Consider the following 16,053-nt stretch of genomic DNA (forward strand, 5'->3'; position numbering starts at 1 on the left):
CCCTCAGATCAGATTTTGAAACAGACCTTCTATATCTCCAAACCAGCTTCGAACTCGGGCTCCGTTAAGTTTCATTTTCTCTCACACTTGTCCTTCCCTTGGCCCTCCCATCATTTCAATGAACGATGCTTATGAACATTTTTGCACGCCGACTCTACCCTAAGTTCGGTTAAGTGTAAAGACCAGATCTCATTTACTTGAGTGTTGTCCTGTTACCGAGGGCATGGTGGCTGTGTTGAAAACAGTGTTGGTTAAAGAAGTGGGCCTGGGCAGCGGCGGTGAGAATGGGAGAAAAGGAGACTGGGCTCAGAAGCAGGAGGCCAGGCAGGGCCTTGTATATGCATTCTGCAACTAAAGCAGGACCCAGTGACCAGCTCCTCGGGATGTGGCAAATCGGGGTCAGAGGCTCAGACCAACGGATCCAGACGCTTCTTGATTCAAGAGCCATTAAGCCTGAGAACTCACTATTTGGGCTTCATCCTGATGCATCAGGAATGTTCCATGAGCCAAGAATATAAAACGGGAACTGAACAGACCTGTCTTCTGGGGAAAGATAAGTGTGCTCAGTCACATTCTTTTTGTCCTTGTTTTTTAGTATTTCCTGATTTCTCCCTCAAAGAGCTTCGGCATGTCTGCTAATGGGACGCTCTTCTCCACAACAGGATTTGACTTTGAAGCAGGGCATAACAGGTAGCCTTTGCCGATGACCTTGCTTGAAGTTCCTTTATCTGAGGGTCAAGGAGCAGGCGTAGTGCAGCCTGAGTGAGGGCAGCTAGGGAGGCCCTGAGCAGTTTGCTGCCTTCCTGCCAAGTGAAGAGGGTAGGGAGCCCCGGAAAGGGAATAAGGCGGTTATATGGAAGGCCTCCTTCCCCATCCAAAATCTTCATCTGCAGATAATAAGAATGAAGGTGTGGGAGAGGGCACCCAAAGCATGGGGAGGGGCAGCTGCCAGAGCTCTTGGCTAACATGAAAGCAGCAGGGTGGACGTGAGCAGGCCTCCGAGAAAAGACGTGAGGAGAGGCCAGGGTTTGAAGATGAAAACACACGGGCTCTTGGCTCTGCACTGGCTGTGAGAACCAGGGCTCGTGGCTTAATCCACAGGAGCCTCGGTTCCCTCACATGGGTGCAGCACACACTTTGCAGAGATGCTGTGAGGAATGATGGAGATGGAGTGTGCAAGATGGCGGGCATGAGCACATGTGAGGTGGTGGCCATGAATGAGACCTACAGGATGAGAAATGCAGGAGTGGGGTTTCAGAGGTGGGGAAAGAAGGGTGGGCATAGCAGGCCGGACTCCGCAGGAGCACCTGGAGGAGGCGGCAGAAAGGGAACAGACTTTCCTCCCTCCTCCTACCCCACATTTCAAAGCTTGACTCCCACACGTGGACTGTTCTCCTGACAGTTACCATCTCACTGTGGAAGTGAGGGATAGCCAAGGGCTCAGAGCCTCCACATGGCTGCGGGTGAACATCGTGAACATCAATGACGAAATCCCACGCTTTACCAGGTAGGCCTGGGGCAATCAGGGCTCCGTGGGCCACGGGCACATCTCTCGTAGGTGGCAGAGCCTCCTCAGACACATTGAATACAAGACAGAGAGGTGTCCTGCTCTGGCCTGGAAGACAGATAAGAGGCCTGAGATCATCAGTGTCCTTTCCCTGGGTCTCTGGGCTTCCGTCTTCCACCTTTGCTCCCCCTGACTCTGCACCCCCACATTCACATGCACCAAAGGATTGTGGGTATGACTGAACACGATGCCCCCATTGGAGGTTTGCCACTGGGCTTACGGAGCAGGTAAATACAGTATAATGTTTCCATAGTTTGGCTTTTCGTGGTTTCAGTTACCTGGGGTCAACCACAGACTGAAAACATTAAATGGAAGATTCCAGAAATAAACAATCATACATTTTCAATTGCACACAGTCTTGAGTGGCGTGATGAAATCTTGCAATGTCTGCTCCATTCCACTTGGGACATGAATCATCTCTTTGTCCAGCGTAGCCACACTGTATATGAACCTCTCCACCCCCTTAATCACTTAGGAGCCCTCTGGGTTATCAGATAGACCAGTGATTTTTTTCAAACGGTCTGCCACAAGCATTTGTAAAACATGCTGGGTGCTCTGAGTTCCTTCCTGCCATGGCGGGTCCAGTAAAGAGATCTGGCAGCTCCTACATCCAGCAGAGGTGAGAAGGTAAGTGAATCTGATGGAGGCAGCCTGTGGGAATGTGCCCAGCACCAGCTCGGGCACAAAGGGGAGACCTGAGCCTGTCATGGATGGGGATTTAGGAGGGGAAGATAGGGTTCTGAGATAGCATATGACCCTGCAAACGGCTTGGCTTACTGCAGAAGACTTTGCCTGCCCCAGTCACTGGTGGGCTCAGAGGCAGCCACAAGCAAAACCACCTGCCTGGGGTTAACTGCATTAATGGCTGTGAATAAATTCAGCCAGGAGGCTTCACTATGCAGAGTGCTTGCGACTGACCGATGACCTTGGGCCTCTTATCTCTCAGAAGTTGGGAGGTATTAAGACCACCCCACTCCCAGGCTAACCTGGTGCCATTTGGCAAAACACAGCACAGTTGTGAAACTTCTGGATTTTAACAGTCTACAGCCCAGTTGCTGGGTGTTGATGTGGAGGGAACAGCAGCAGATACATTCCCACGTAATGTCTCCCGTCGATGTCTGTTGCCAGATTAAGCTCAAAAGCATGAGGCAGTGCACTTCTGCTGACGGGTTCCTCCAGGGGCACAATCCAGGCAGTTTATAAATAGTTACGACATCCCAGCCTGGGTTCAGACTCCAGCACTGGCCTCACAGCGCCGTGGATTCATCAGTAACCCCCAGAGGAAGGTGATGGCGATGGGGCTGGAGCCGAAGCATTCTGCAGCCCTCCCCACACCCCCGGTCTGTGAGGTGGGAAAACAGGCTAATAGGGTTGCAAAGGAGGAAATAATGTCTCCCAAGGGGCAGAACTTGTAGACCATCTGGTTTGGACTACGTCTTCCAAAATAAAGCAATTGACCTCCGCAGAGAGAGAACATGACCTTGGCTGGTTGTTGGGGCCCCAGAGATCAATCTGGAACTCTGGTTCTCACTTTTGCTTTGAAAGATGAACCTGTTAGGCTCCATCCCAGACAGAGAGCATGACCTATGTGACCATCTAACCATTTAAAAAAACCAGTCGACTTTATTTCAAACAGTGGTCCATGGCTGTTGGTAGGGATGGGTCTGTGAAAGTCTGCCTCCTGAAGGAGGATTTGGGGCAGGAGTTGCCCTGGCATTGCCCGGACTACTGGGGGTGGCACAGCTCCTCAGAGTCAGTCAGCCTAGTCCCTCAGCCATCCATGATCCAAAAGAGTTTGCTTAGTTTCAAACTAGGTGCTGACTTTGAGGGTTTTCATGGTTCAGCCATGACTCTTCCCTCCCTCCCCACCCCCGCTCCCCGAATCAGAGCTAGGACTAACCATAAATTGCTTAATTCAGGATTAACAAAATTAAATCCGCAAACTGACTCAAGTACAGTGAATTTGAGTGTGAAGTAAAAATGTAAACTGTCTTTACTGTTCGTTAAGGTCCTACTAAGACCAAAGCAAGAACTGTTTCCGTTGTTGAAAGAGTCTCCCTGGGTGTGACAAACATCTGAATGCTTTATGGACTCCTGCGTACACTCTGGGATTCTGCTATTATTCAAGTGGAGCACTTGATTATAAAAGTACTGGACTTACATTTACTCTCCACGTGCCAAGCACAGTGCTTGCTATTTTTGCAGAGCACTGTTTTTAGAGTAGGTCTCTCTCCCCTTCCACCCTTTTTTTGGTATTTACTCCCAGTCCTTTTCAACCTGGTGCCTGGCAGTATATGCACAACCTTATGCACCTACTGAATATTTATTCATAGTGATGAAGTCATCACATCATGGTCACCCAGGATTCACCCCCTTCCCCCTGAGCGTGACCACTGGCCCTTGTCTACCCATCACCCAGCCTCTGGAGATCCTGTTAGGAGGAAAAAGGTACGGCAGTGAGTCAGAGCTCCACCCTATGGGATGGCTGCAAGGCCCCTGGTTTCACGGTGCTTTGAATGGATCTTAACTGTGGCCTGAGGGTAACGTCTTTACATTAAATGATATTTTACTCATACTTGGGTTCCCAAACCAAATAAACCAAAGATTTCATCTTCTGCCAGGCTCAGTGTCCGGTCAGCCAAGGGGAGAATGTTTTACCTGAGCAGCTGTGCCACCACCAGGAGCATGCCCAGTCCCCTTCCCAGGGACCCGATTCCCTGGGGCGCCCGGCATGGACCAGATGAGCCTTCAGAAGCGGTACAGTCCGAAACGGCTGACATTTTGAGCTGGATACTTCCTTGTGATAGGGGGGTTGTCCTGTGCATTGTGGGATGTTTTGCAGCATCCCTGGCCTCTACCCCCTAGATGCCAATAGCGGCCTCCTTCCCTTACTGTGACAACCAACATAATTACCCCCAGAGAGACCACAGCCTTAGAGAAGGATGGAGGGGGAGGGGAAAGGGGGGCATTCTCCTCCCAAGGTGTCCTGGGCCTGTCCTATGAGAAGCTGGGAGTCTGTGCTTGTCACCTCTGGTGATTCCTTGCAATAGTCCTGCTCAAACTTTAAAGTGCATGTCAGTTCCCCGGGTGTCTTTTGAAAATGCAGATTCTGAATCCATGGGTTGGAGTGTGCTGAGGTCTGCACCCCCAGGGAGCCTGTTAGGGACCATGACTGAGGGTAGCAGGGACACGGCTGGGGTGGTGGCACAGGTGGCACAGGAATCTCTTTAGTGGAGGTTAACAGAACCCACTCCAAGTAACCAAAGGAAAACTCTAACAGGTTAGGAACGGGGGCTCTCAGATGATGGACATAAGGGCTTAGTCCCGATGTAGGAGCTGGGGCTGGCCCCTCTCTCCTCTGGCTCTGGTTTGGTTCCTGCCTCCTCGGCCCTACTCACTTGTCTAATCCTGGACCCATCAGTGGGCACAGCACAGATCCCCTGAGAGGGGGTGTGTGAGGTAAGTCCATGGATTAACAGGCTGATTCAGTGGGACACTGGAGGAGGAGGAGTCCAGAGCACCAGGTGGCTTCTTGATCGGAACAAGATTACTGTCCCCCATCAGTGGACTCACCTCTGGGAGGTCACTTCATGATTGGGCAGGGCCAGGGTGCACAGAGGAAGAGGTTGGGGAGGGCGTGGGCCCAGGTTTCTCTTCCTGCCTCTGGCTCTACCAGAGGTTCCCTCTCCCTTTTCCTGGCTCTGGCCCCACCTGCCCTCCAGGGATGATGAGACAGAGATGCAGAAATATTCTTTTTAAAAATATGTATATTTGTATTGATTTTAGAGAGAGGAAGGGAGAGGGAAAGAGAGACAGAAACATCAATGACAGAGAAACATTGATCAGCTGTCTCCAGCATGCCCCCTACTGGGTATCGAGCCCACAAGCCAGGCATGTGCCCTCACTGGGAATCGAACCATGACCTCCTAGTTCATGGGTCGATGTTCAACCACTGGGCCACACTGGCCAGGCTGCAGAAATATTCTGAGCTCAGGAAATGAATGCCATCATTTAGATCTGAGGTGTAGCCTTCCCTCTTAAAGAAGATCTCATGTGGGAAAAGCCACATTTAGGAAATTGGCAAATTAGAGGTGACTATTTGCCCCACTGAAATGATTTTTCCTCAGCAGTAGGACTTCCTGCAGAGTAATTTTAAACAATAAGCCTCCCTTGGTGCATTCAGAATCACTCAATTTACCCAAGTTGTGTAGTTAAAACTTCAAACCTCCCTGTCTTATTACCAGCCTTTTCTAAAGGCAGCGGAGGTCTGAGGAAGATGGGTAAATTGGTGATTTGAGGCTATTTTGTAGAAGTCATCCTTGGAGGGCAGTGTTCTGACCTTGGCTTCTGCGGAGAGGTGGGAGGGGGGGTGCACTCATTTCTCCATTCAGAGGGCTGACCTCATGATTAATGCTATTTGGGAAGGTATACAAGTTCTGTGCATAAATTCTGCCTCCTCAAGCAAAGAAACAAAAAAAGACAAGGAAGAAATTAAAAAAAAAAAAAACTGAGCAGAAAAGAGATAAAAACACACACACACACACAAACTAGAATAGAGAAGGTTTACAACGTGTCTGGCTTTTGGTGGCTGCCCTGTGATGGGAATCAGAAATCTGTCGTTCTGGACGTTATTTCCAGATGGATTTTAAACATCATTCAGGGAAATTCTGCACAAGAATTGGAAGAAAAAGAGAAGCTGGCTGGACAAACCAACTATGCCTATTTTAAAACAAGTTAACGCTGATCTGAAATGGCATCAGGTGTAGGTGAAATCAGAGACCACGGCCCATGTAAAGCATTGCAGTAACTGCGTGGCGCTTTCTTTGCATCCACAGGGATGTGATCCTTGGAAACACAAAAGCCAGCCTCCCATCCTTTCAGCTGCTGCGTCCTCCCTCTGAGCATGCTGATGCAACTTCAACAGCTCAGAGCTATATTTAGCATGAACCAAAATACCCACCTCCCAGTCTCTACCCTCCCGTGTCCCTGAAAATTAGCTGTGTCTGCTGTATTTCTGTTCCAGCCCAACGCGAATGTATGTGATTCCGGAGGAGCTGGGTCCAGGAACCATCGTAGCCAATATCACAGCTGAGGACCCTGATAATGAAGGTTTGACCAGTTTCCTCCTCTACAGCATCACTACCGTTAACAGCTATTTCGTGATAAATCAGTGTAAGTCACACACACGCACATCATTTATGTGCATCTTTTAATTCAGCCAGCTGTTTGGGTTGTTTTTCAAATAGTTTGTGTGCCTTCTGATCTGAGCATGCCTTTCGGTCTAGAATATCATAAGTTAATAGGGTAACAAGCCTCTTAAAAACAGCTGGCATCACCCTGGCCAGTAGCCCAGTGGTTAGTGTCGGCCTGTACACTGAAGGGTCGTGGATTCGATTTCCAGTCAAGGGCGTCTATCTGGCTGGCAGGTTGGATCCCTGGCCTGGTCTGGGCACATGCAGGAGGCAACCAATCAATGTTTCTCTTTTTCTCTCTTTCCCTCCTTTTGGCTATCTCTTAAAAAAGAAAACATCAATGGAAAAAATATCCTCTGGTGAGGTTTAACAAAAATATAAAAACAACAACAAAAATCCCAGCTGGCATGGCAGTTACAGAAACTAAACAGTCAATGGATGTATCACTGTTTCACCCTTGAGGCAGGTTCTTATGTAAGGACTAGAGGCCCGGTGCATGAAATTCATGCACTGGGGAGGGGGGTGTCCCTCAGCCCAGCTTGCACCCTCTCCAATCTGGGACCCCTCGAGGGATATCCGACTGCCCATTTAGGCCTGATCCCAGTAGGATCACAATACAGGACTGCTGGCTCCCAACTGCTTGCCTGCCTGCCTTCCTGATTGCCCCTAACCGCTTCTGCCTGCCAGCCTAATCACCCCCTAACCACTCCCCTGCCAGCCTGATTGATGCCTAACTGCTCCCCTGCCAGCCTGTTTGCCCCTAACTGCCCTCCCCTGCAGGCCTGGTCACCTCCAACTGCTCTCCCCTGCAGGCCTGGTCCCTCCCAACTGCCCTCCCCTGCTGGCCATCTTGTGGCGGCCATCTTGTGTCCACATGGGGGCAGCCATCTTTGACCACATAGGGGCAACCATCTTGTGTGTTGGAGTGACAGTCAATTTGCATATTACTCTTTTATTAGATAGGCTAGAGGCCTGGTGCACGGGTGGGGGCCAGCTGGTTTGCCCTCAAGGGTGTCCCAGATCAGGGTGGGGGTTCTCTTGGAGCATGGGGTGGCCTGGGCCAGGGGCCTGTGGTGGTTTTTAGGCCAGCCACGCCCCCCGGCGACCCAAGTGGAGGCCCTGGTATCTGGGATTTATTTATCTTCTATAATTGAAACTTTGTAGCCTTGAGAGAGGCTAAGGCAGGCCAGGGCTCCGGAAGCTTGGCTTCCTCCATCACCAGGGCAACTCAAGCCTTCTGCGTTCTCCAGCTCTGTGGCTGCCACCATTTTTGTTGGGATTTATTTATCTTCTATAATTGAAACTTTGTAGCCTTGAGTGGAGGCCTGGGGTGGCCAGGGGGTGCAGAAAGCTTGGCTTCCTCCATTTCCGGGGAAACCCAAGCCTCCTGCTCTCTCTGTGGCCGCAGCCATCTTGGTTGGGTTAATTTGCATACTCGCTCCTGATTGGCTGGTGGGCGTGGCTTGTGGGTGTAGAGAAGTGATGGTTGATTTTCATATTACTCTTTTATTAGATAGGATGGGTGAGTTCATTAGCCTGAAAAGAGGGTCTAGGTCAGTATTGTCCAATAGAAATAGAAGTCACATAAGCCATTTTAAGTTTCTAGTAGCCACATTTTTAAGAACTAAAAAGAAACAAGTGAAATTAATTTTAATAAGGCATTTTAGCTAACCAAACAGATCCAAAATATTTTAACATGAAGTTAATATTTAAAGGTTATGACTGATATATATATATATATATATATATATATATATATATATATTTTTTTGAACCAAGACTTTGAAGTTTGTTGTGTATTTTGTATTTACTGCAAATCTCAGTTCGGACTAGCCGCATTTCAAGTGCTAACCACATGTGGCTCGTGGTTACTGTCCTGGACTACACTGATCTACATCAATTTGCTGGGTTGCTGGGCATTATTTTCCCATCTAGGTGTCTTGGTGCAGAGAAGGGGAGTTTCGTTTCATATATACCAGGCTCTCTGTTGAGTGACCCACATGCTTTTCATCTAAATTACTCAGCACACCCTGGCTAGTGTGGCTCAGTTGGTTGGAGCATCATTGCATACACCAAAGGGTAGTGTGTTTGATTCCCCATCAGGGCACATACCCAGGTGTGGGTTTATACCTGGCTGGGTGCGTATGGGAGGCAACCAATCACTGTTTCTCTCTCACATCGATGGTCCTCTCTCTCTCTTCTCCTCTCTAAAAAAAATCAATAAAATAATTAAAAAATAAAGTACTCAGCACAGCAACTCAACAATCATAACCTGCACTTGACAGATGAGGAAACAGAGGCTTAGAAAGAGACTCGGATAGGTTAAGCAACTTGTCCAAGCTCTCACAGCTTGTAGGTTGTGAGTCTGAGATACAAATTGAAGCTGCCCAGCTTCAGATCTGACCCTCTTCACCACTCCTAGACTGTATCACAGCAAGAGTTCCTGTACTTCACCAAAAGAGACCTCACTTTACATAATGGTTTTGAGGAGGCCAGCATTGAACAATCCCAGAAAGTCAATGTGTTAGTTGTCCCATAGGCTTTAGGGCAAAGGATACTTGCTCCCAGGAGAGATAGGCAAAGGCCATAACTGTGCTCTACCTCTGAAAACTTCCTAATTCTCTGTCATCAAGGACCTCCCTCAACTGATAGTATAGGGACAGACAACCACGGTTTAAAATGTCGTTCATGCCAGTATTGCAAAACGGAACTTTTAACAAATATAGTGTTTTGTGGGGGGAGCATATTTAAGATTCTTTGGTCGCAAGTAACAGAAATTAAGGCAAATCAAACCAAGCAAGAGGGGGGGTGGAAATAAAGATAGGGACACATCAATAGGATGCTAGGGATCTCATGAGAAAGAGTGGGGCAGTCTGGACCTAGAAAGGCTGGGGACCAGCACTGCTCCAGTAACCTCAGCAGCTAGAGTTCTGGCCTCTTACCTGTAGCTCTGAATGGTTACCCAACTTATGTCTCTCAGCTACAAAATTAATCTGAATGGTTACCCAACTTATGTCTCTCAGCTACAAAAATCTCCAGGAAGGGAACCCAGGGGGACAGGCTGGAGTCAGCTGCCTACCAGTCCAGTCATCTATGGGCCCAACCCTGAAGTATGGGGTGAACAATTCTAGAAGGGTCAGGCCAAATACCCCAATCAATGTCTAATACATGAATTTACACATGAATTTTTAAAAATGTGTTTGTATGAGGATAGTCTCTGTGTAAGCCTATCCCTGTATCAGAATGTTCTTTTCAATGTACTATAGGTCTCCATCTGCCTTTACTCTTCATTTCTCTCCAAAGAGTCATGTTCTAACCTTTGCCTTCGTAGTGACTGGTACCATCCAAGTGGCCCACAGGCTAGACCGAGATGCAGGTGAATTAAGACAAAATCCCGCCATTTCTCTGGAAGTTCTGGTGAAGGACAGACCCGTCGGGGGTCAGGAGAATCGCATGCAGATAACCTTCCTGGTGAAGGACATTAACGACAACCCTGCTACTTGCACCAAGTTCACCTTCAGGTATTCACACCCTGAGACACGTGCTGGGGATTTCACCTCCTCAGTGGTCCTCAGCCCTTTGGCCGCTCTGGTTATTCTCAGGTGAAGCTGAAGAATTACGGGCACTAGGACGTGGCTCATGAAATAAGTAGATTTGAAATGTCCGATTTAGTTGGTAGGTTTTCCTTCCATCATCCTTTTTCCTTGCCTCTCTTCCATTTTCTTTCCTCTTCGTTGTCTCCCTTCTCCACTTTCTAACTGGGTTAAAAAATATTTTTATTTTGCTCTCTTCTACAACTTGTTCATCTCCATCGGTGAAAAGTACTACGGGGACTTGTTAGACTCTCTCTGGGCTGTGCCTTCCCTTTATTTATTGCCATTCATGGAAAGATGGTGCTGTTAGTGGTTATAATATATAGTTGAGAGAGAAGCACACTGCCAGTAATATGCATAAATCAAACCAAGTATTTACTTAAAACAAAACAAAGCATCTAATTCACTTTACGCAACTTAATTGCATGTAAAGAAAGGCAATAGAAAGGGGGAAATGCAGATACAAGTGGGATGCAAGTTATTTCGTGTGTTTTGATCTGTTGTTTGTCTCACAATTTATTCATCATTATTTTACAATAAAGTCCCTTGTGAGTCTGGGTTAATATGCCTTTTTGAAAACAGTATTGTCTTTCTACTAAGTAGTTTGTCAAAATGCCACAAGATTAGCAACTGCCGGGTTAGCTTCCTCTCCACAATGCTTTTGGAATAACTAGCTCCAGTTTCTTAGGAATCTGAAGGCAGCTCCCCCTGGAGCAAGCTGACGACCAGAGTAGTTCCATGTTCAGATGTCCACATGGAGAGTCTCCTTCGGAGTTTGTCAGTTTATCTTTGACTGGTTTTGCAAGTTGACTTTTTAAACTCCAGGGGACATTGGACACAGGCACAATCCATAGTGTGGCTGTGGAAAGAGCAAAGGACCCTGGACAAAGATTGTCTAGGGCAAGCAATAGAAATATAAATCCCTTTATTATGTTGGTGAATGTCTCCCTGTTCTCCCAATTGGCATGCCCAGCATCATGCTAGGATTAAGTGTGGCTTTGAGCCTGATATCAAACTGTTAAACCCTGTTCTGGACACATTCCATTGCCCCTTCAGACCCAGCCTCCAGCCTCCCTCCCTGCTCTGTGCCCCAGGAGGCTGACTTGTGTAGATATCAACGGGCTCCCTGGCCCTGCAGCTTCTGGTTGGCCAGTAGGAGGGAGGGGGGAGAGGGGAGCATGAAGTCAGCATATTTATTCCCCTGGCTCCTTCCCCGTCAGCTGGATGAGTCCCTCCACCTCCTGAAGGTCTCAGTTCCTATAAGGCAGCCCTCAGCACATGGCACGGTCCATCCCTGGATTCCAGTTTCAGGGACTGCTCCTTGTACTGGCTCCTCCGACCTAGAAATGGAAGATCCACTCTTACCAGGCCAGCGATATTGCACCATCCATTGATATTCCCATATACCTGTGTGTACCGTTGTGGTAGTCCCTTTACTAAACCTCCTCTAGAGTTATCCTAATTTGCCATCCGCTTCCTGCTGAGGCCCTCAGGTCAATAATAACCTTGATCATGGGATAGGTTCCTATTCCAACTGTAACCTCAGAGTCTGTTTGATGGGTGGAGATGGTGCCATGGGTAGTTAGGATTGTGACTTCTACCCCAGTACATGTATAAATCGAATCCACCACTGTTACCAGAAGTCTGGGCCCTGGGGATGGGGTAGAGATGATATGCAGAGTCACACCTCTACTTTCTTTGAAAATCTAAATCTGTGCTAGCATTCTTGGGTGGCTGCAGTGCATCCTGGGGAATTCCTCTCCTCGTATGCTGCCCTGCTAGGCCCTGCTGCTCTTCTTCTGTTCCCTGCCCTAAAGGCAAGGACAGGGGTTGAGGAGTAAGAAGTCTGAGTACTCACTGGAGAGGACTGTGCTCTCTCCACGCTTCCTTGTCAGCGTCCCTCCTTGGTGCAGTGCTGTTACATGCATACTGTGGCTTCCTGCACTCTGGAGAACCCGATGCATGGGATGGCCGTTTGCAGACAGCATTCCATATTGGCTAATAAAATCACATTTTTAAATATTCTAGACCAGTGGTCGGCAAACTGTGACTCGCGAGCCACATGTGGCTCTTTGGCCCCTTGAGTGTGGCTCTTCCACAAAATACCATGGCCTGGGTGAGTCTATTTTGAAGAAGTGGCATTAGAAGAAGTTTAAGTTTAAAAAATTTGGCTCTCAAAAGAAATTTCAATCGTTGTACTGTTGATATTTGGCTCTGTTGACTAATGAGTTTGCCGACCACTGTTCTAGACTGTCCAGGCAAACACATGCAGAATCCTACTCTTGATAATCTTCTCTCCAAATTAGCCCTGGAAGTCGATGCCAGAAGTAAGTGAACTAATTGTATTTATTACTAAAGGTAACTCTAAATAATGTTCAAGTCCCTCCTCAGGCTTTTAAAGTGAGAGTAACTCGCAGCCAAGATGTGAGGAGGGACAACAAAAAGCTCCTTGGAGGTCTTTACTCCAAAACCCAGCCTCATTTGCATACTGCAGGGGCTGGGAATCCTGACCCTGCATCACCTCCCACCCTCCTTACCTCCTTCCCCTTCCCACCATGCCAGAGTCCAAGCGCACAGGAAGGTCAAAAGCACACCAGACAACAGAACTAGTGCTGCCACCTGACTCTGACAACATTTGTCCCTGAATATTTACTCCTTCCGGGCTCAAGGCTCTTGGTGCCGTCCCTGCATTGGAGTTTGGGAGAGCAGGTAGAAGAGGGTGGGAGGAGGCAGGGCTGCGTGCCTGGCTCCCGGCTGCCTTGTGAGTCTCAGGCTCTCAGGCTGGGCCAAGAGGGAAATGGCCCTTAGACCCAGGCCCCTACTTTTCCCAGGCTGGTGATGAATGAGCGCAGGGCCCTGATGGAGGCATCAAAAGCCTGTGACAGCCCCACTCTAGTTGTAAACTATGAGGCTGAAAGTGCTTACTGAGAGCCAGAGCCGGAGAAGGTCAGCTGATTTCAAATGTCACTGGGCCAGTCACCTTTGCCTGGGGCGGGAACCGTGATCAGATGGCTGGGAGTGGGGGCAGCCTGCTTTTGAGGCAGGGATTGATGAATGAGGAGGAGTGGTTTTCCAAGTCAAGTGTTTAGGAGGAAAATACCAAGTGTCAGAGACGAATGAAAAGCACATGCCAGGCAGCCCTGAGGGGGCTGAGTTGTGTGAATAGTGAATCATCTGGCTTTGGGACCCTGGATTCTTTGCATGATGCAACCTCCTGGTCTCTGCAGAGTTAGAATCAAGGCTCAGATTCCCAAACCATCTGTGGGCCTGGAGACTCACTGAATCATGGAACTTGAAGTAATATTTACTGTGACTCTAACGCAGACAATAGGGAATTGTGTCTGTATGCATCAACTCTCTTGGACAGGTCTTGAAACCACTCCAAACGACTCTTTCTTCACCTATAAAAAGGGGACAAGAATATAAACCTTTTGGAGATGAGGGGATTGGAGATGATATTTTTAAAGTGATACAGCATATAGTTGGTGTTTAATAAATGACATCTATTCCAAATACTTATGAATAAAAACCATGTCATTGTGTATGCAAGGCAGGAATGGAAATGCTTGGACTCCAGTCCTGCGGAAACACGGAGGTGATCTTTGCCAATGAGGCATCATGGAGATTCAGTTACACCTGTCAGGAAAAGTGCTTTCCAGGAAGCAAACCCAGTTATCCTCAGCAGCCTAAGACCATCCTTGATGTCAGAATTTGCTCCACGTTTGCTGAGCCCAGAGCCCATTTTAGCTGCCAATAGTAGAAGGGAGCACAATTTGGTTGTAGAGAGATGATTGTTCAGAGGATGAAAGAAGTGAACACATTAGTCTGGGTGCTCTGAGAAGAAAACACCATAGGATTAAATGTTAAAGGTCTATTAGGGAAAATGCCTGCAGAAGACAATGAGGAGGCTGGGAGAGTCCTCAGACCACGACGCAAGTCTGACCTGAATGAAGGAAAGAGGGGGCGAGGTGGGCAGAAACGTTCTAGCATGCCATGCTGTCCATGGAAGGTTCGTCTAGGGCACTAGTCCTGAAGCCAAAGTCAGCTGTCATAGCACAGGAATGAGCCTGTCTTAATCTCTGCCACGCCCAGTCATGGGCACGTGGCCTCATTGCAAATATAGCAATGGGTTTCAGAGCCCAGCAGCTGGCATCTGGGGTCAATTATGTTCCTGTGATTGAAGGTCTTCCAGGCACATTCTCATGGCAGCCAAATACGCTTTTGTAAGAAATTCTGCCCGAGGCAAACTATGATTGAAGGTAGGTAGCAAAAACAAATAAACAAACAAAACGAAAAACCCAAACAAACCCAAAACCAAAACACCAGCCACAAATCCCTCCCTGCCTGTCTGCGGGCCCCGTGCACTGTGATTTCACCATTCCTTCCATCAGGCTAGGGTTTCTCTTTCTACTACTTGAATCTGCCCTTGACCACATCAGTTGCTTTGGCCATTGGAACATTCACAAATGTGGCACAGCAGAGGCCGGGAAGGATACGTGCATGGGGCTTGCCCTCTTTTGCTACTTTTGGAAACCTGAGATCTTCATGTGAAGAGCCCGAACTCGTCTCCTGGAGGATGGGAGACACCAATAAACAGACCGACCGCCTTCCTACCACCAGACATGTGAACACGGTCATCCTAGACATCTAGCCCCAGCCACGCTGCCAGTGACCACAGCCAAGCTGAACTAGAACCCAAAGAATGAATGGATAACCCTTAATATTGTAAGAAATAACATGTGCCTGTTGTTTTAAGCCACTAAGTTGGGGCTGGTTTGTTCTGTAACAAAAGCTAACTGGCATCATTCACGTCCATTTTATGGATGGGAAATCTGAAACCTGGAAGCATCATAAAGTTCCTCAAAGAATTGAAGCCTCTCAGTGTTAATCATGCTTCCTCAGTCTCCCATACCAAGCTGGGCTTGACCAGATAGCTCTTGTTTGGGGGCAGCTTTACTTGTGCTGTTTGCTTAGACCTTGGGATCCTTGGAGATTGGGAGCCCTGAATTTGACTCTTAATAAACCTCTATTGAATGAATAATACTAAGGTGTTAGGAGACCCTTCTATGATACTGATGCTATTAGAACACAAGTAGAGGAATTCCCAATCTTCAAAGCATGGAAGGTGAGGGGTGCAGGGTTTCCCCTAACCAGATTATAAACTCTGACAGGAAGTGGAAGAATTTATATTTTTCTGATATTCTTCTTTATATTCTTCTTTATTACTGTGCTAGTCTCATAAGCTACCATTCATTCATTCAACAAATATCTATTGAGCATGCCCAGAATGAAGCAGACAAAGATCCCTGCCCCTGTAGAGCTTACAGTCTAGTGGGGGAAAAGATGGTGAACCGGGTAAATAAGTAAGCTATTTAGTATATTGGAAAACAACAAGTGCCAAGAATTAAAAATAAAAGGGGGAATGGGAGAGGAAGCCATGGGCAGGGCTCATTCACAGTTTAGATAGGAGAGCTGGGATAGCCTCCTGAGAAGGTAACATTGGATTAGAGACTAAAGAAAGTGAAAAGGCAGCCGCATGGACCTTGGTGGGAAGGGCATCCCACAGTAAGCGGAATGGCCCTGAGGGCAGAGCCTGGGGAGTGTTCAAGGAGCACCAGGCCGGCAGAGGGGACAAGGAAGTGATGGGTTCGGACAGGTAAGTGTGAAGGGTGGTGTTGCACAGATTAAAGTGAGGACATTG

The 16,053-nt window shown here is 48.0% G+C and overlaps 1 protein-coding gene across 1 annotated transcript in view; it reads left to right on the plus strand.

The window, feature by feature from the left end:
• Positions 1-16,053, plus strand: part of CDHR3 (cadherin related family member 3) — a 57,478-nt gene that overhangs the window by 22,675 nt on the left and 18,750 nt on the right. Inside the window, exons 5-8 of the mRNA XM_054726334.1 lie at positions 596-690; positions 1,403-1,507; positions 6,591-6,739; positions 10,091-10,280. Of these exons, the coding sequence (XP_054582309.1) occupies positions 596-690; positions 1,403-1,507; positions 6,591-6,739; positions 10,091-10,280 (539 nt within the window). The remainder of the gene's footprint in view (positions 1-595; positions 691-1,402; positions 1,508-6,590; positions 6,740-10,090; positions 10,281-16,053) is intronic.

The sequence above is a fragment of the Eptesicus fuscus genome, chromosome 14 (assembly GCF_027574615.1).
Source record: "Eptesicus fuscus isolate TK198812 chromosome 14, DD_ASM_mEF_20220401, whole genome shotgun sequence".
NCBI classification, from domain to species: Eukaryota; Metazoa; Chordata; class Mammalia; order Chiroptera; family Vespertilionidae; genus Eptesicus; species Eptesicus fuscus.